Source organism: Hemiscyllium ocellatum, assembly GCF_020745735.1.
Source record: "Hemiscyllium ocellatum isolate sHemOce1 chromosome 27 unlocalized genomic scaffold, sHemOce1.pat.X.cur. SUPER_27_unloc_29, whole genome shotgun sequence".
NCBI classification, from domain to species: domain Eukaryota; kingdom Metazoa; phylum Chordata; class Chondrichthyes; order Orectolobiformes; family Hemiscylliidae; genus Hemiscyllium; species Hemiscyllium ocellatum.
In genome coordinates, this window is record NW_026867497.1 from 305,736 (window position 1) to 327,550 (window position 21,815).

General features: G+C 43.5%; 1 protein-coding gene across 1 annotated transcript in view; it reads right to left on the reverse strand.

Moving 5' to 3' along the window:
* LOC132807989 (uncharacterized) overlaps positions 1-21,815 on the reverse strand; it is a 233,927-nt gene that overhangs the window by 139,389 nt on the left and 72,723 nt on the right. The window contains exon 4 of the mRNA XM_060821884.1: positions 14,351-15,247. Coding sequence (XP_060677867.1) covers positions 14,351-15,247 — 897 coding nt within the window. The remainder of the gene's footprint in view (positions 1-14,350; positions 15,248-21,815) is intronic.

Genomic DNA, 21,815 nt, shown 5'->3' on the forward strand with positions numbered 1-21,815 from the left:
CAAGGAATTCCATATATTAACAACCCTCCGGGTGAAGAAGTTTCTTTTCAGTTCAGTTTTAAACCTGCTTCCTCTAATCTTGAGGCCACGCGGTCTTATCATAGTCTCACCTTCCAGTGCAACATCCTATTTGTATTTCTTTCAGAATTTAATATATTTCTGTAAGATCTTCCAAACAAACCTGCTGGACTAGAACCTGGTGTCATGTGACTTATGACTAAAAAATGTGTTACCACGCATCCTCATAGCAGTGGGATTTCAGGGCTCGAAGATTGGGACACTACCACTGCATCATAAAATAAAACCCTCTGCAGCAAATAGGTCCTCTTTTATTGAATGAATGGGGAGAGGTTTCTTCTCAACATGGGATACAAATATTATACCCTCAGAGCCCATTACACTGAATTGAGTCCTCTTCGGTTGAATGAATGGATGTGGAGGTGCCATAGTTCAAATCGTTAAAAATCACATCTTGCCCCTGAATATGTGACACTACCGCTATAGCCCCAGAGCCCGTTGCAGTAAATTGGGTCAGCTGCTGTTGAATGAATGAACGGGAATGAAAAGGGCGGATACACTGAGCCGCTTGTGACATTCCCCACCAATCCCAAAGCTTGTGGTCAGTACCGACCAATCGGAGAGAGAGATTGCAGAGGGTGGGACAACACGAGACGCAAACGCGGCCGCTATTGGTCAGATGGAGTAACGTGCGCTCTGATTGGAGGAGGCGCGGATGACGCGCGTCACTGAAGGAGACGGAAAGGAGAAGAAAAACAAAGATGGCGGCGCGAGGCTGCGGTTTCTGACGGAGGGAGGGGGGCAGACAGGCATCGTTTACCTCAGAAAATACCTTTAAAATACATTTCACATTAAAGTCGGAACTTTTCAAACAAGAGGTGACGGTTACCGGGTGAACGGGAAAACAAATTAAAACTGTCGGCGGTGGAGGAGAGAGAGCCGGCGCCCGCGGCTTCTTCGGCGGCGGCCGGAGCCCAGGAGCTCAACAACCCCCCGGAGCTGGAGGAAGGTCCGAGCTCCAAGAAGCGGGAGGTCCGGCTGGAGGCTGGATTTACTCAAGGCTTGTATCTATTAACTTATTTAAATGGTACCTACTGTATGGGGGTATGGTTTACATTAAAACCGGAGGATCATGTCAGAGTGTTTGTTTATATTGAGCAGTTGTAGTTGGTAAAATACACTCCCTGGAGGAACACCTTCTATGATGCTGCATTTCTTACCTTCTGCCCTTCCCCCATCTGTTATCTCTCATCTCAATTTTACATTCTTTTGATCAAATTTTATTTCACATTAATCAGACTTTCTATCCACTGTGTGCTATTAATTTGTTTGTTGTATTATTGTAAGACAAAATTAATGATATTTCATTTCTGATGTCAGAGTTTGACATTGACTGTGCAGGTGTGAATACCAGTAAGTTGTGGAAATAAATCAACAACTTGTGCTTTTTAACAAAAAGAGCTGTTCACTGCTATCAATGGCATTCTCTCATTTGAGGGTGATGATTCAAGTCTGACCAACAAACTGTTTCATGCAGTTACCCAATTTAATGAAACTTTTTCAGAAAATAACTCTGGCAGATTAAGATTTATACAACTTATTTCTAAGATTCATTTATGTGCCCAGTTCTCTACCTGGTCTCCTCTACATCGTGGAGAATGGAGGCCAACTTGCAGAACATTTTAGAGACCAGCTCTGGGATGCTGAAACTAAATGACTCCACTGTTCTGTGGCCGATCACTTTAACTCTCTCTCCTCCACCACCAAACTCTAACCACCTGACGCCTGGCAGAAGAACACCTCATCTTCTGCTTCTTAAATACAGCTGCTGTTTCTCTACTTATCTGGATGTTTGTAGTCTCCTTAATTAGATATTGATTCATGGGGCTTGGTGGTGATAGGGAATCTGTCCATGACTGAGAACAATGTCACAGGCACAAAGCATTAGACATTTTAAAAATACTTTTATTGCAACCTTTTTCAAAATTATAAAGCTATAAAATATGAAAATAACATTCTAACAACAATAACAACAGTAAACCAACTACTATACTACTCCACAAAACATATCAAAATTATACTCACTACAGATCAATAAATAATATGCTCAGTGCAATAAGACCTTAGCTTTCAATCTTCAAGAACATCAATTATTACCCGAACACTTGTTTGAAATTCTTCCTGTCAGGGCATAGAGTTCAGAATACCAAACCGACACGGCTACACAAAGGCCTTAATTAAAATGGCAGACAAATCTGCTTCCAGGTAATTCAAAAAGGACTGCCATGTCTTTTAAAAATTCTGTTTTTGGTGCACCATATTTGTGAGAATGTCCAAAGCAATGTGTTCCATAATTAACTTGTGCCACCCTGACAGACACCAGGGGAGGGGGTTTCGCAGACACCCAGCACATCAGAATATTCTTCCTTGCACAAAAAGTGAGGATATTAAAAACTTTCGCCCATGCACATCTACGGAAGATAGGTTTGTCAATCCCAGGAGGAGAGAGACCAAGTCAACCTTACCTCTGGTCCCCAAGATCCTCTCTAGTACTCCTGCCATAGCTCTCCAATACATAAGAGGCTTGTGGCAGGACCATGCTAAAATTACTGGACCTTACACCATTGGTGAGAATCGCTGATAAAGGACCACTGTAAAGGACTGTTACCCATCTAGAAAAATTTCACCTCGACTAAACCACTCCAGGGTATTAAAAAAAAGGAAATGGCCACTCCACCCAGTCAAATCCCTTCTCTACATCCAAGGAAACCAACAACCCTTGAAATGATTGCTGTTGACACACTTGAATCATTTTAAGCAAGCTCCTGGGTTGGATTGGACATGATAAATTACCAAAAGTGTCCAGGTATGTGCGGATTAGGGGGATTGGCTATGCCAAATTGTCCCACAGTGTAGAGGGATGTGTAGGATGGATTTGCCATGGGAAATGCATGGAGGAGGGTGGGGGTGTGGGATGCTCTTCGGAGTGTCAGCATGGACTAAATGGGCCAAATGGTCTGCTCCCACACTGTACGGATTCTATGACACCACCAAAGGAGCATTTTATCTGCATCTACCCTGTCAAGCCCCTTTCTGAATTTTGCTGGTTTCAAGAAGATCACTTCTGGTTCTTTGTGTCATAGAGTCATACAGCACAGAAACAGACCCTTCAGTCCAACTCATCCACATTGACCAGAATTCCCAAACTAAATTGCCTCCTTTTGGCCCATATCTACTTAAACCTTTTCATTAATGTACCTATCCAAATGTCTTTTACGTGCAGTAACTGTACCTGCACCTACTACTTCCTTTGGAAGTTCATTCACTCACAAACCATCCTCTCTAAAAAGGTTGCCCTCGGGTTCCTTTTAAATCTCGCTTCTCTCATGTTTAAAAAAAATACACCCTCTAGTTTTGATCACTCCCACGCTAAGGAAGAGATCTTTGCAATTCACCTTACCTACACCCCTTTTGAATTTATAAATCTATATAAGCTCAACCCTCGACTCCTTTGCTCCAGTTAAAAAACAAAATCCCAGCCTCTCCTTATAACTCAACCCCTCCAGCCTTGGCAACATTCTGGTAAATCTTTTCCAAATCCTCTCCAATAGTATCCTTCCTATGACGGGGTGACCAAGACTTTAGTCAATACTCTAAAAGCAACATCCTGGATAACTTCATGACTTCCTAACTCCGTTACTCAATGATGTGAACAATGAAAGCAAATGTGCTAAGCGCCTTCTTAACCACCCTGTCTACCAGTGATGTAACTTTCAAAGAACTACGTACTGACCCCCCCCCCCAGGTCTCTCTGTTCTACAACAAGACCCAGGGCCCCATTACTTGTACAAGTTTTGTTGGTTTTACCAAGATGTAACCCCTTGCTTTTATCCATACCCCTCTCAGACACACACATTCACCCCCTCCCTGACACCCTCACCCTCTCACAGGCTTATACTTCCATCACACACTCACTTTACCACACATGCACATACACAAATATGCACTCTTATGTGCACGCACACACACACACACACACACATATATACACAAGTCTATGGGGTGAATTTGCATTTAGAGTCAGAGTCAGAGATGTACAGCATGGAAACAGACCCTTCGGTCCAACTTGTCCATGCCAACTAGATATCCTAATCTAATCTGGTCCCATTTGCCAGCACTTGGCCCATATCCCTCTAAACCGTTCCTATTCATAAACCCATCCAGATGCCTTTTAAATGGTGTAATTATACCAGCCTCAACCACTTCCTCCAGCAGCTCATTCCATACACACACCACCCTGTGTGAAAAACGTTGCTCCTTAGGTCCGTTTTATATTTTTCCCCTCTCATCATACACCTATGCCCTATAGTTCTGGACTCCCCCACTCCAAGGAAAATACTTTGTCTATTTACCCTATCAATGCCCCTCATAATTTTATAAACCTCAATAAGGTCACCTCACAGCCTCTGACCCTCCAAGGAAAACAGTCCCAGCCTATTCAGCCTCTCCCAATAGCTCAACCCCTGCAACTCTGGCAACATCCTTGAAAGGGTTCAGAAAAGATTTACAAGTTTCACAACATCCTTGGGATAGGAAGGAGACCAGAATTGCATGCAATATTTCAACAGTGGCCTAAGCAATGCTCAATGCTCTGACCAAAAAAAGGAAAGCATACCAAATGCCACCTTCACTATTCTATCTACCTGCGACTCCACTTTCAATGAATTATGAATCTGCACTCAAAGGTCTCTTTGTTCAGCAACACTCCCTCGGACCTTACCGTTAAGTGTCTAAGTCCTGCTTTTCCAAAATCCAGCACCTTGCATTTATCCAAAATAAACTCCATCTGCCTATCCTCAGCCCATTGGCCCATCTGTTCAAGATCCTGTTATACTTATTAGCTGTCTGTTACATCTCCAATTTTGGTGTCATCTGCAAACTTGCTAACTAATACCTCCTATGTTCACATGCAAATCATTTATATAAATGATGAAAGTAGTAGATCCAGCATTGATCCTTGTGGCATACCACTGGTCACAGGCCTCTAGTCTGAAAAGCAACCCTCCACCACCATTCTACCTTGCAGAATTATATTTGCTGATACGTTCAATTTTGCTTAAAAATGCACAAAGTCTGCAGGCAGTCAATCCACGCAATATTTTGTAAATTCCTACTTTGGAAATAGAACCAGTCTGACTTGAGATTGGCATACAGATGGTTTCCGACCTCAACTTTAATACATTGTCTGAGCCGAAATGTCACCTTAAGTTATGTCGAGAATGTGACTTAAAAATAGTTCTGGGATTTACATATTAATGAACCTAAACCTGCAACCCATTCTAAAAGGTGAAAGATGTAACAGCAATCTAGATTGTTCAATATACCATTTCAGTTGCATGACACTGTAATCTTTTGCTACAAATTCTGTCCTATGATCCTGCTCCACAGCTACCATATGAAAGAGCAGTACTCCAAAAGCTAGTCCTTCCAAATGAACCTGTTGGACTATAAACTGCTGTTGTATGGTTTTTAACTCTTTTTCTCGTGAATACAGCCCACACCTTGCACTGCTGCCAGTAAACTTTACAATGCTGATGAAATAATGCAGCAGCTGCAGAGATGAAAAATTCAACAGTTTCTAACGATACTAGCTATTCATTTTCTGCTCCTTCTGATACACAACATTGGAAACTTAGTGCTAGAGGTTGAAAGAAATGAATGGTGACTGGGACATCTGGTCAGCCTCTGCAGACCCTCTTGCCCTTCCTTGTTTGAGCAAAATGCAACCGCTGGCTTTTATCCACACCTCTCTCATGCACATACTCTCTGACACACACACATGCCCAATACTCACCCTCGCACAGACTGATACTCCATAACACTCACTTCACCAAGCAAGCACCCATGGAGACACCTGTGCTGCCCTACATAGTTTGAAGAAATCTCTTCTCTTCAGAGAATCCCCACAGTGTGGAAGCAGGTTACTGGACCCAACGAGTCTACCCGACCCTCCAGAAAGTAACTCCCCTACCCCCATTTCTCTACATTCACCCTGACTAATGCACCTAACCTGGACATCCCTGGGCACTATGGGTAATTTGAGCATGGCCAATCCACCCTAACCTGGACAAAGTTAAAAATCACATAACATCAAGTTATTTGGAAGCACTGGCTTTCGGTATGAAACTCTTTCATCAGGTGGTTGTGAAGAATAAGATCATAAGGGACAGAATTTGTGGAAAAACATTGCAGTGTCCTGCCACTGAAATGATGTTTTGAACTAACCTGGATTGTTAAGTCTCATCTATTCAAATGGGTTGCAGGCTTCATTAATATGTAAATCTCCAACTTCCTGGAAGGCACTTCTCAACATAATTTAAGGTTTTATAACAAAAGATGACATCGCAGCTCAGACAATGCATTAAATGTGTGAGATCAGAGTCCAAACTTTGAATCAAACTTGTTCTATTTCCAAAGTCAAATTTACAAAATATTATATGTATTGACTGTCTGCAGATTGTACATTTTGAAGCAAAATAGAATGTATCTACAAATAAAAATTCACCCCCATGGACTTGTGTGTATACACGCGTGAGAGAGAGGAAGTCTACTGTGCTGTACGTGTCCACCTCTATTTCATAAGATACTTCATTTCTGGTGTAAATATTGTAAATCATAGCTGGGTACTAACAATTAGATGTAAGGGAGAAAGAATCCTCAAGTTGGGCACAATCAGAATCCTGGGAGAGCCCTATTTCTGGTTTGCTTCCTAATGAACAGACATTAAGCACTAGCACCTATTTATTTCTCATGTTGTTTCATTTTTCTTGTTTGATTCCCTGCTAGGACTACACTTTTGTACCTGGTTGGTTGAGAGACTGGGAGATTGTGCGCATTGGGCTTTGATTGACTGATTGAATATTGTATTGTTCCAGAAGGTGTAAAAAGAGGGGGTGGGGATCAAAGCTTCAGCAGAAATCCAGTAGAGCTGAGAACAGACTGACATCTTATTCTGTGGGAACAGAGATCAGAGGACAGAGAAATGAGAACCTGGAATCAGAGCGGACACCAGACTACCCTGTGGTCAGTGCTTTGATTAGCATTGGCAACCCTCTACCTTTACCTAGCTTCCCATTTGACTACCCCTTCAATATTCAGGATCCAATTCTTTTCATCCTGAAGCCATGTTTCTGTAAGGAGTCTCAGATCATAATTATTCTCTTCAATGTGTGCAGACAATTCATTTACTTTTGTTACAGTGCAGCACACATGCAGACACACCACTTTTTGTTTCCACTTTTGTGATCTTCAGAATCCAGTTTTGATTGCTGGTATATTTACTCTCCTTGTCCCTTTCTATCATTCTCTGATGTTAATTTCCCATAGCACTACATTGCTCACCAGCCTTGATTTGGATTGACCAGGCTAAATTGCCCATGTCCAGGGATGTGCAGGTGAGGTGGGTTAGCCATGGGAAATGCAGGGTTATAGTTTCATAGTAATAGAAGCAGGAGTAGGCCATTTGGCCCATCCAGCCTGCTCCGCCATTCATTAAGATAATGGGTAAAACAATCTATCATCTCAGCTCCTCCTCCCTGCATTATCCCAACTATCCTTAATTAACCTACCATGCAAAAACCTAACCAACTGTGTCTTCAATATACTTAATGAGGCGATCTCTACTGCTTTCTTGGGCAGAGAATTCCATAGATTGACTACTATCCAGGAAAAATAGTTCCTCCTCATCTCTGTCCGAAATCCAATCCTCCAAATTATGTGGCCTGGTCTCATCCACCAGGAGAAATGTTTGAATAGGGTAGGGTTTCATCCCTACAGTGGAAATGAATTCCCACTTTCCACCAAAGTCCCGTACATAACTGGATATTAATCTACCTACATCTAGGTGGATAGGCTAGGACTTTTCTCACTGCAGCACAGGAGGTTGAGAGGTAACCGTAGAGATTTATAAAATCATGAAGGGGGTAGATAAGGTGAATGGTGGGGATTTTAAGATTAGAGAGCAAACTTTGAAGGTGAGAGGAGAAAGATTTTAAAAAAACTTGAGGGGCAGCATTTTTTTTTCAAAAAAAAAGTGGTTTGTGTGTGGAATGAACATCCCGACAGTGGTGGATGCAGGTACAATAACAACATTTAAACGACATTTGGATAAGTACGTGAATAGGAAAGGTTCAGAGGGATATGGGCCAAACACAGGCAGGTATGACTAGTTCAGTTTGAGAAGATGGTCAGCATGGATTAGTTGGACTGAAGGGTCTGTTTCTATGCTGTATGACCTCTGTAACTGTTCTGTACTGGTCTTAAAAGCCATTTTCTCACCTTCCCCCATAAACATCCTCCTCTTTGTAGTTCCAAAATCAGATGAACTCAACCTTGAATATATTCAAAGATCCCCTAACTGCAGGCAGGCATCCCTACTTCTGAACTCAATTCCACTTGCTAATATACCGCTTGCTGCACCTGACAACAGGCAGTGACTAGTGTAGAAGGACGCTGAGGCCCCTTTGTACATCCACATGTCATTCCTGATGAAGGGCCCATGCCCAAAACGTCAACTCTCCTGCTCATCGAATGTTGGCTGAGCATTTCCAGCACCACACTTTGACTCTGATCTCCAGCATTTGCTGTCTTCACTTTCTCCATATCGCAATGTCACCATTTAAACAATGCATCTCTTTTTGCTTTTTTTTAAAACACCACAAAGGCTCTAACTTCACATTGGGGTACTATATTTGCCATGTGTTTGCCAATTGTGGTCTTCGGGAGACAGAGGGTAAACGTGGTTAACGGTTCGCCGAGCATCACAGCTGGGTCTGCAGAGGCCGACCGGACCTCCCAATCACCACCCATTTTAATTCCCCTTCCCACTCCCTTTCTGACATGACCATGTTCGGCCACCTCCATTGCCACAACAAACCAAACCACAAATTGGAGGAACACCACAACATCTTCCACCTGGGAAGCCTACAGCCTGGAGGACTCAACACTGAGTTCTCCACTTTCAAATAACCTCCTTCCCCACTCCTCGAATCCCTTCAGGTTCTTCCCTTTCCCCACCCCCACCTCTACCCCTCCCTGCCACCAACCAGATTCCTTCCTCCCAGTGACCAACCAGTTTGTACCCTCTACCTGTCTCCACCTATCCCCAATTCACCACCCTGCTCCCAGCACACCCTTGTTCTGCAGCTCTCCCAACACCCACCCCCAGTCCTGAACAAGGGTGACACCCAAAGCAAGGAACATGTGCAATGTTTGTTGACACAGAGGAACGTATGCAATATGCTCAGTGGCAATGCTGGTATTATTGACTGATTTTGAAGTGTCCAAATACCAATAGGAGGAAAAAAAAGGTAAAACCACAACTTTTTTCCCCATCTGGCTCGATATTTTGTGGCTTTTGCATCTTGTATGGCTGCTCAACTTTCTTATGTCTTTTCCCTAGTGTAGGGGGTGAAGGTCTGCATGAGAAGGCCTAGGTTCAGGGTGAGAGCAGAAAGATATAAAATATACCTAAGGGGCAACGTTTCCATGCAGAGGGTGGTGCGTGTATGGAATGAGCTGCCCGAGGAAGTGGTGGAGGCTGCTACAATTAAAGCATTTAAAAGGTATCTGGATGGGTATATGTATAGGAAGGTTTAGAGGGATATGAGCCAAGTTCTGGCAGGTGGGACTGGATTAATTTAGGATATCTGGTTGGCATGGACGGGTTGGACCGAAGGGTCTGTTTCTGTGCTGTACATCTCTCCCACTCTAAATAATAAAATGTATACTTTGACAAATTACAAACTATCTCCATGTTAATAAGGTTTAGTTACCACACACTTCACTAACCATTCTCAACAGGTCCTGTCCCTTCAATGACTGAGGAACATCCGCCTCCAGAATGGTCACCGGCTCCTGCCTGCTGTACAGCCGGCCGGTGTGGCCGTGACACAGCAGCTGCACCAGGAAGGCGGCGGTGACCAGTGACGGGGGTCTGCCCCGGGCCGCACGGCGCCATTTTCCTAACGGCCGCCGCTTCCCCGCTCGAGCGACTTCTCCTCCCAACCGCCTTCACCCCCGCGTGACGTCTGCACGGGGGGACGGGCGGGGCCGGGGGAGCCTCACCGTCACCAAGCAACAGCCACCTCGCGCTACAACTGCTGCTCCCTGAAGCGGGAAATCTGCATTTTTAAGGGACATGGACATTTAACGGGCAATTTCTGCAAATAGATTGAAATGGACAAGATTACATTTCAAAAGGATGGAGGCACATTCAAAGGAATATCTTAATATGCAAAATGACGCAGTAATATCTAAATGAATCTACATTTCGAAGAGACGTTGCCCTATTTATAAGTTTTGGCATTTGAAGTTATTTGGGCAAAAGTAATAGCAAATGAAATATCAAAAGAAATTCAAAGTTATGAGGAGAGATAAATATCTTGTTTAACCAACTACAATGGCAGGGCAGAGAATTTCAGAAATGCGCAATAAATATTCACAATGTCTCCCTTATTCAAATTGTGTTTAAGGCAATTCAATGGCAAATAGCAACATTTGTTTGTTAATACACTCACCATAAATTGTGAATATGATTTCGATAAAAATAATCTATGTTTAATCCCAAATGGAGCAATTAAGTGCAAAGTTACTTTCAACCATTTAATAAAACACTAAATTTTATTTCATGAAAATACAATCATTTTATAAAATCTTTACAAAGGAAATATCTTTCCTGGGTGTCAATATTTACAACAGTTATGCAGCTATTATTTGGCAATCGACCAACTCATTGAAATAATTTTAGAATAAATTAGCTGTTTCATTATTATACATTGAGATGTTTTAATTAAAATGTCACAAAGGAAATCTTTAACACAAAGCAAAGTTAGATAAAATACAAAAGTATCTTGCAGAATTCACTTCAAATCAAATCTGTTGAATCACAAAAAGATGATGCTCAATGTACCAAATTATAGACAATCACTGGTAATGATGGAAAAACATTGTAAAGAATGTATACATCTCAATTATATCTTAAATGAATATCTACTCTGCCTTGGACAACAACAACTGAAAGTTTTTTTGGCAAATTGAAAACTACAATAGCAAAGCTTCAGAAAATCCACCACTGAGCCAAATCTTGAAAAAAAAACTCTTATTCAGGAAATTCTTTAAAGATTTCAGGCTTCTCCAGCTTCAATTAGCTGAAGAAGAAAAAAATGCATCTGGTTGGAGACATGAATAGAAAAGAATCAGAGGGATATAGACCAAATGCTGGCAAATGGGTCACTAGATTAATTTAGGATATTTGGTTGCCTGGACTGAACGGTTTGCTTTTGTGCTTTATTTCTACATAGTCAGAATCAATTTCACAAAACTAGGATTAGGCCATTCATCCTTTACAGCCTGTCTTGGGCTGTGTCCTAACTACACACATTTCAATGGAAGTTTCAGAAAGATTTCAGCAGCGCTTTCCAAAAAGTGAACATGCTTTCAGACTTTAACAATGAGAATAGTTACATTGATATATTCAGAAACAATGTTAAAGATCAGCCATTTCAGAAAGTCATTTAAATGTAGAGCTTTTCTAACAATAGGTGTGAATTCTGTCTGTGTCCCAATATCGAGTCAGACTGACATTGTTGTTCGAAAAGCTCTGCATTTAAATGACATTCTTGAAGGTAATTTAAAACAAATTCTAGGATTAATGTACCAAAGAACAGAAGCCCGTTCTAAAATATGAATAGATTAAATCTAAAATTGTTCAATGAAGGACATCTCCATGACCGTGGCCTCCTTTGGCTATAAATTCTGTGATCATGATCTTATTGTCCACGACCACCTGATGAAAAAGCAGCACTCTGAAATGGAGTGATCAGTAAAATTGTCTCATTTGGATCACCCAGGGTTAGAAATGGAAGCATATCTCTTCAAGGTTACAGTTTGATTTGCCCTTTCAACGTTTTTGAAATTTAAGGTGTTCCATTGTAGTGTTCAATTCCGATCCATTAAAATCAGTATCCAGTCTCATCTGAGTGCAGAACCAACTCAACTGACAGAACAAACAAAACAACTTTTCTCTCCCTCCCTCCCTCCCTCCCTCTCTGGTGACCCAATAGGACTACCAGAACTGGAAGTACCACTCTTGAAATACGATTACTGACCTACAGTTTTCTTATGCTGCTGAACATAAGGATTTAAAAGCTGCTAGCCTGATCTCGCACAAAGCACAAAAACAGACTGTTCACCTATGTCTGCGCAGAGGAGAAATTTCAGGAGGAACAAATCACAAAATAACAACTGTTACCAGTCCCACAACACGTTTCCCATGGACAAAGTTAAAAATCTCACAACACCAGGTTATAAACCAACAGATTTATTTGGAAACACTAACGTTTGGAGCACCGCTCTTTTATCAGGTTGGTTGTGGAGAATGAGATCATGATCATGGAATTTATAGCCAAAGGAGTCCAGTGCCCATGGAGATGTGATATATTAAACAATGAGATTAAATCTTCCATCTTTTAGAATGGGTTTCTGCTCTTTGGCATGTTAATTCCTGAACTGGTTTTTAATTACCTTCTCAAGAAAGTCATTCAAATGCAGAGCTTTTCTAACAATAGGTGTGAATTCTCTCTGGGTCCCAATGTTGAGTCAGAGGGACATTATTCTTAGAAATGTTTTGCATTTAAATTACATTCTTGAGAAGGTAGTTTTTAGATTAGGTTGGGCTGGATTGGCCATGCTAAATTACCCTTATTGTTCAGGATATGCACTGTAGGGTGGATTAGCTATGAGAAATACGAAGGGGGTGGGTCTGGGTGGCAATGGTGCTAAATGCCTTCTTAACCATCCAGTCTACCAATTCTTTGCAGGTTGCATCATTATGTACATGAACTCTCCCATGTCTCTGTTTTAACTATACAAGTCCTGTCCTTCCTCATTTTAGCAAAATGCAACCCCTTGCTTTTATTCATACTCTCTCACACTCACAGACTTCTACTCCATCACACTTGCACTTCACCAAGCATACACACACTCTTACATACACACACACACACACACAATTCTATGGAGTGAATTTTCATTGGCAGAATGACATTTGCAGATACTTTCAATTTTGCTCACAAAGCACACAATCTATACGCAGTCAATCCATGTAATATTTTATATATTCCTACTTTAAAAACAGAACTAGTCTGATTCAAGATTGGGATACTGACAGACTCGAACCACACAACTTGAATGCATTGTGTGAGCTGAGATGTCACTTTTTTTTAAAAAAAATAAAACCGTAAGTCATCGAGAACATGACTTAGATGTTGTTCTTGGATTTACATATTAATGAGCCGAAACCTGCAACCCCCTCAAAGATATCAGTTGCATGACACTGAATTTTGCTATAAGATCTGTGTCTTATGATCCTGCTCCACAGCTACCTGTGGAAGGAGCGGTGCTCTGAAATCTAGTGCTTCCGAATAAACCTGTTGGACTATAATCTGGCCTTATGTGATTTTTAACTTTATCCACTCCAGTCCGATACTGGCACCTCCACATCGTTTCTGGTGAACACAGCCCATACCTCCTAGTGCTGCCAGGAAACTTTACAATGCCAATGAAACAACACAGTACCTGCACTGCTGAAAAATTTACAATTTCTAATGATACTAGCTATCCATTCACCGCTCCATCTGATACACAACATCGAAAACTTAGTGCAGAAGGCTGAAAGAAATGAACAGCTTTAAAACAAAAAACCTCTTAGAGCTCAAAGCTTTCAATGAGAGTCTGAGCCTGCGGTAAGTTCAGGTAATCTTTATTGTGACCCAACTTTGTTAAAGTTTCAGATCCCCCAGCAAAAAGGTGGAGAAAAAGTACCTGCTTTTTAAACAGCTCAAGGTCAAAGCACGCATATTCCTCACCTCCCCCAACCGTCGATTTCGCTGCACTTTGGATGCTACCTGAACTACTGTGCTCTTCCAGCACTACTAATCCAGAATCTGATTTCCAGCATCTGCAGTCATTGTTTTTACCTGAGCAGTATAGTGTTAACCACACAGCTGTGTGTCTGGAGTCACTGTAGGCTGGACTAGGTAAAGGATGCAGCTGGATGACTGAATGAATCCTTTCCCACAATGGCAGTTTCCTTCCCTAAAAAGAGCATGTGTGAATCAGATGGGCCCCCCACCCCAAAAACGGTTTCACTATCAGATTCTGAACGAATTCCAATTCCGTGATCTGCCATGGGCTGGATTCTAACTCAAGAGTTCCCGGAACTGGGTTGATAGTCCAGTCCCTCATGGCACTCGGTTGTTGCTCCTTCAATCACCCTGCGATGGCACGTGAACTCGTTGGTGCCTCCGCAGGTGGGAGGAGCGGATGAAGGCCTTCCCACACACTGTGCAGCTGAAAGGCTTCTCCCCAGTGTGAATCCGCTGGTGGGTCTGAAGATTGGAGGAATCGCTGAACCCCTTCCTGCACTCAGGACAGCTGAAGGGCCACTCCCCTGTGTGAACCCGCTGGTGTCTCAGCACGATGGAGGAATTGCTGAAGGCCTTCCCGCACTCGGTGCAGGGGAATGGCCTCTCCCCCATATGGATCCGCCGGTGGGTCAGCAGAGTGGTGGAATTGCTGAAGGCCTTCCTGCACTCGGGGCAGCTGAAGGGCTTCTCCCCTGTGTGGAGACGCTGGTGCTTCCACAAGTTGCTCACTTGACTAAATCCCTTCCCACACTTGGGGCAGGTGAATGGCCTCTCACCTGTGTGGACCCGCTGGTGAGTCAGCAGGTGGGAGGAATTGCTGAAGGCCTTCCCACACTCGGGGCAGCTGTAGGGCCTCTCCCCCGTGTGGACCCGCCAGTGGGTCATCAGGTAAGAGGAATGTCTGAATGCCTTCTTGCACTCAGAGCAAGAAAACGGCCTGTCACCAGTGTGGAGTCGCCTATGGGTCTGGAGGTTGAAGGAATTGCTGAAGGCCTTCCCGCACTCGGGACACGGGAATGGCCTCTCCCCTGTGTGGACCCGTTGGTGAGTTCGCAGGGCAGAGGCCTGGGTAAAGCCCTTCCCACACTCAGGGCAGCTGAAGGGCCTTTCTCTGGTGTGACTGCGCCGATGAGTCTCCAGGGCAGATGGGACACGGAAACCTTTCCCACAGTCACCACACTTCCATGGTTTCTCCACAGGGCGGGATTCCTCAGGTTTCTCCATGGCCGAAGCTTCAGCCGCACACAAATGCGTTTAGAGCCCCTTCGCACCGTGATTTCCTCTTAACAGGCGATATAGCTGTTACACGCTCCACACTCAGTGCACTGCAACAGTAGGTCTCTCATCCAGTCCCACTGATACGGGAAATGTACTCAAACAGGAACCAAAGAGCTTTGCTCCTTCTCACAGAATCACAGTCAAAAATCGTTGTGGTCCTGATGGATTGAGTGACTGTCAGACATTGACACCAAACTGAGGACTGCTGACTCTGGAGAGCTACTGTCACAAAGTACGGCACTGACTAAAAAAGCACAGCAGATCAGGCAGCATCCGAGGAGCAGGAGAATTGATGTTACAGTTGATTTTGAAATTTCTGTCTTCAGATCTTCAAACGCTGTAAAAAGAGAATATAAAAGTCATCACTGTCAGTCCAGGGTAGAAATTCAGAACAGCAATTCTGCTTTCTGGTGAACATTCTTTTCTTTTATTATTCCACAAAATTGAAAGCGCCATCCCATTCTCTCTCTCCCCCTCAATTCTCACTCCACTTTAACCAATTCTCCTGAAGGTGCTGATTCAGGATCTTACAGGAGCAGAAAAGCAAAAGTGTCAAGACTTATCTTTCTGAAACTCCAGCTGAAAGTTGATATCTTTCATATCATTGGCAAAATGCTGAGAGTGAGCAGGTTTGATTTGGAAAGCAAAATAAAGTGTGCCAATGCAGCTTCTTGAGGAACAACCTCAAGAAATGGTTAATGTCCCCGGGAAGGGGAGCATAATGAGACATCAAGGTATTAACACCGACACCAGAGAGAGAAACAGAACATACAGACGTGGCAAACGTTAGTGGAAAGCCAGAGTCATAGAGATATACACACAGAAACAGACACAGGCACTTCAGTCAAACTCTTCTGTGCTGACCAGATATCCTAAATTAATCTAGTCACATTTGTCAGCACGTGTTCCCTGTCCCTATGAACCGTTCGTATTGATACACCCGCCAGATGCCTATTAAATGCTGTAATTGTACCAGCCTCCACTACTTTCTCTGGCAGGTCATTCCGTACACACATTCACACCCGCCCAAACCTTGTGAAAAAGTTGCCTCCTTAGGTCTCGATTAAATCTCCACGCCCCCTTCCCCGCCGCCCTCACCCTAAACCAATCACCCTCTAGTTCTGGACTCCCCCACCCCAAGGAAAACACCCTATCTATGCTCCTCGTGATTTTATAAAAGTCTATAAGGTTACCCCTAAGATTCTGGCGCGGGCTGGGGAAAACAGCCCCAGGCTATCCTTCCGTCCCTCCTCACCCGGGCAATGAAGACACATACCTGAGTTTGCAGAGTCTGCTCCCTCCCTGGATTCACTCCAGTTGCTACCAGTGAACAGATTGTCTCCCGCTTAGATTGAAGAGTTGCCCAGCGAAAGGGTTTTACTCTGAAACGAGCAGATCCACTTCCGCGTTGTGACGTCATCGAAGGGTCGAGGCGGTGAGGGAGAGGCAGGAAGGGGAGGAGCGACAGGGCGAAGAGAAGCCTTGGGTCAGGGGCGGGGCGACTGGGTGGAGTGCGGCCGGGACAGTGGGAGGAGCAAGTGTCGAGCGACGGCCTCCGAGACGGGGCGTGACGCGACGAAGGGGCGGGGCGAACGGCGGCTCCGCACTGCGCCTGCTCCGGATTGACGGCCCGCACTGCACTGCACAGTTTGCAAAAATCCTTTCCCTTCAGAGAATCCGCACAATGTAGAAGCAGGTCACCCGGCCCAATGGGACCACACCCTCTGAAGGGTAACCATCTACATCCAATCCCTTTCCCCTCCTGCCCGATATTTACCCCCCGAGTAGACCTCACCTGCACATACCTGGGCACTATGGGTAATGTAACATGGCGAATCCACCCTAATCTGCACATCCTTGGACTCTATGGGGCAATTTAGCATGGCCAATCCACCCTCACCCTTCACAGATTAACTACTCTCTGGGGAAAAAAAACAGCTCCTCCTAATCTCTACCTTAAATCTACTCCCCCTAATTTTATGGCCGAGTCTCATTCGCCAGCAGAAACTACTCGACAGGGCAGGGAGCTGGTGGGCGTGCGTCTGGATGGCATGCTTTTCAGAGGGGTTGAATGGCCTACTCCCACACTGTAGAGATTGAATGATTCACTGCAGTCGTGTTTGTTCCGGATCACAGCGCGCAGAACTCCCACCTTCCACTTTCCACCAAATCAAAAGACAAGTCCCACCCTGCGCTCTGGTATGTGTGGTATCTGTCTGCTTAATGTTTCCAGTGAATACGGCCCAAATCCCGCTGCTGTCAGTAAACTTTAAAATGCTCAGGAAACAATGCAATACTCGCGGTACTGAAAACCGTAAGGTTTCTAATGATAACAGTGACTGATTCACTTCTTCTGATGTACAGCAGTGGAAATACAATGTTGGAGGCTGAAAGACATGAGCAGTTTAAAACCCTTCACTCAGCTCCCCACTCAGCACACTGTACTTACTGCCGGTAAACCTGAAAACACTTCATCCCCACAGTGCGATGAATTCCCACTTTCCACTAAAATTCTGGATGTACTCATTCACTCAGTTGCTGTCCCACAAATTAAAGATTTCACTGTAACTTGTTCTGTGCAACGAGCCAGAATTGATTAGGGACCTTGGAGTGAAGGAGCCATTGGAAAGTAATGACCATAATACAATAAGCTTCAATTTGCAATTTGAGAGGGAGAGGGTACAATCGGAAGTGACAATATTTCTGTTGAAGAAAGGGAACTATGGAGCTGTGAGGGAGGAGCTGGCCAAAGTTCAATGATGCAGGGATGACAGTTGGGGAACAATGGCAGATATTTCTGTGTATAATGCAGAAGATGCAGGATCAGTTCATTCCAAAAAGGAAGAAAGATCCTAGGAGGAGGCATGGGTGTCCGTGGCTGACGAGGGAAGTTAAGAAACATACGAAGTTAAAAGAGAAAAAGTATAACATAACAAAGATAAATGGGAAAACGGAGGACTGGGAAGGTTTTAAAGAACAACAGAGGATTACTAAGAAGGAAATACACAGAGAAAAAAATGAGGTACGAAGGTAAACTGGCCAAAAATATAAAGGAGGATTGTAAAAGCTTTTTTAGGTATGTGAAAGGCAAAAAAAGTGGTTAAGACTAAAATTGGGGCCTTGAAGACAGAAACAAGGGAATATTACAAGGAACAAAGAAATGGCAGAAGAATTGAATTGGTACCTCAGATCTGTGATCACTGAGGAAGACACAAGCAATCTCCCTGAGTTGACAGTGGCTGAAGGACCTGAACTTAAGGGAATTTATATTTGCCAGGAATTGGTGTTGGAGAGACTGTTAGGTCTGAAGGTTGATAAGTCCCTGGGGCCTGATGGTCTCCATCCTAGGATACTGAAGGAGGTGGCTCAAGAAATTGTGGATGCATTGGTGATTATTTTCCAGAGTTCGATAGATTTGGGATCAGTTCCTGCGGATTCGAGGGTGGCTAATGTTGTACCACTTTTTAAGAAAGGTGGGAGAGAGAAAGCAGGAAATTATAGACCAGTTGTCTGACATCAGTGGTGGGAAAGATGCTGGAGTCTATTATAAAGCATGAAATTATGACACATCTGGATAATAGTAACAGGATAGATCAGAGCCAGCATGGATATATGAAGGGGAAATCATGCTTGACTAATCTTCTGGAATTTTTTGAGGATGTAACTCTGAAAATGGACGAGGGAGATCCAGTAGATGTAGTGTACCTGGACTTTCAGAAAGCTTTTGATAAAGTCCCACATATGAGGTTAGTGAGCAAAGTTACGGCGCATGGTATTGGGGGCAAAGTACTAACTTGGATTGAAAGTTGGTTGGCTGACAGGAAACAGTGAGTAGTGATAAACGGCTCCATTTCGGAATGGCAGGCAGTGACCAGTGGGGTACGGCAGGGATCAGTGCTGGGACCGCAGCTTTTTACAATATATATTAATGATATAGAAGATGGTATTAGTAATAACATTAGCAAATTTGCTGATAATACTAAGCTGGGTGGCAGGGTGAAATATGATGAGGATGTTAGGAGATTACAGGGTGATCTGGACAGGTTAGGTGAGTGGTCAGATACATGGCAGATGCAGTTTGATGTGGATAAATGTATGGTTATCCACTTTGGTGGCAAGAACAGGAAGGCAGATTACTACTTAAATGGAATCAATTTAGGTAAAGGGGCAGTACAAAGAAGGGTGTTCTTGTACACCAGTCAATGAAGGTAAGCATGCAGGTACAGTAGGTTACTGTAGAAGATTAATAGCATGCTGGTCTTCATAACAAGAGGGATTGAGTGTAGAAGCAAAGAGGTTCTTCTGCACCTGTACAGGGCCCTGGTGAGACCACACCTGGAGTATTGTGTGCAGTTCTGGTCTTCAAATTTGAGGAAGAACATTCTGGCCATTGAGGGAGTGCAGCATAGGTTCACGAGGTCAATTCCTGGAATGGCGGGACCAACTTACACTGAAAGACTGGAGCGACTGGGCTTATATACCCTTGAGTTTAGAAGACTGAGAGGGGATCTGATTGAGACATATAAGAGCATTAAAAGGATTGGAGGCAGGAAACATGTTTCCACTGATGGGTGAGTGCCGAACCAGAGGACACAGCTTAAAAATACGGGGTAGATCATTTAGGACAGAGATGAGGAGAAACTTCTTCACCCAGAGAGTGGTGGCTGTGTGAAATGCTCTGCCCCAGAGGGCAGTGGAGACCCAGTGTCTGGATTCATTTAAGAAAGAGTTGGATTGAGCTCTCAAGGATAGTGGAATCAAGGGTTATGGAGATAAGGCAGGAACAGGATACTGATTAAGGATGATCAACCATGATCATATTGAATGGTGGTGCAGGCACCTATTGTCTACTGCTCCCAGTAAGGGCAAAACATCTTTGAAAGCTGCTCTGAAAGTGCTCTGACTCTTCTGCTTTCAGCAAAGCTGATTAGAGTAGACCCTTCGGCACAGCTTGTCATGCCAACCAAATATCCTAAGTTAACCTAGTCACATTTGGCCCATATCCCTCTAAATCCTTCCTATTCATGTACCTATCCAGATGCCTTTTAAATGTTGTCATTATCTGGTAGTTTGTTACACACATGCACCATCCTCTGCATGAAAACCTTGCTGGTCACGTCCCTTTTAAATCATTCCCCTCTCACCTCAAATATACACCCTCTAGTTTTGGACTCCCCTACCCTGGGAAAAAGTGCTTGGGTATTTACCCTATCCATGCCCCTCATAAACATCTATAAGATCACCCCATAGGCTCCAATTCTCCAGGGAAAATATCCCTGGCCTCGTCAGCCTCTCACTGTAGGTCACAAGCATGGCAACAGCCTTGTAAATCTTCTCCAACCACTTCCAAAGTTTCACAACCTCTTTGCTGTAGCAGGAAGACCAGAACTGAACACAGTATTCCAAAAGTGGCTGAAACAATGTCTTATACAGCTGCAAAATGCAGCACCTCTCATTTCTCTAAATTAAACTCCATCTGCCACTCCTCAGCCCATTGGCCCACCTGAACAATTCTAATATATAATGAATTCTCTTTCCTCTCTTATTCCCTAGAAGCTGAAAATCTTCATCCCACATACTCTCTTTCCATTTGCCGAACCTAATCCCTGCTGTACCTCATCCTGAAGGGTCTGCTTCATGCTGACTAACATGCCCACACTCAGGAGAGATCTAATTGAAACACACAGAATACTGAATGGTCTGGACACAGTGAAAGTTGGGAAAATATTTCCATTGGTAGGAGAGACTCGGACCAGAGTAAAGAGAAGGCCTTTTAGAACATAGATAAATATAAAACTCTTAAGCCATATACTGGTGAATCTATGGAATTCATTGCCACAGAAGGTTGCAGAGGCTAGGTCATGGAGTATATTTAAGACTGAGACATATGTTCTTGAGTACCAAGGGGATTGACGGTTATGAAGAGAAAGCAAGAGAATGGGATTGAGAAACCTATGAGCCACAATTGAATGGTATGAACAGACTTGATGGGCTGAATGGCCTACTTTCTGCACCTATGACTTATAGTCTCTTTCTGTCCTGGACACAGTAAGAGAACTGGGAACAGAAGTCGGCCATTTGGTCTTTCGAGCCTGCACCAGCATTGAATAGATCATAACTGGATATGAATCTAACTACACCTAAGTTGATAGGCTGGAGCACAGCAGGTTGTGAGGTGACCTTATAGAGATTTATAAAATCATGAAGAGTACAGATGAGGTGATTTTAAAAAGACATGAGGGGCATCAGTTTTTTTTTAAAAAACACAGAGCGTGGTTTGTGTGTGGAATAAATCTACAGAGGAAGGATGCTGGTACCATAACAATGTTTCAAAGAAATTTGGACAAGTACATGAATAGGAAATGTTTGGAGGGATATGGGCCAAACACAGGCAGCTGGGACTAATTTACTTTGAGAACGTAGTTAGCATGGACTAGTTGGATTGAAACTGTTCTAAATCCATTTCCTTGCCTTCCCCCATAAACATCCACTTCTTTGTTGTTCAAAAATCAGATGAGGTCAGCCTTGAATACA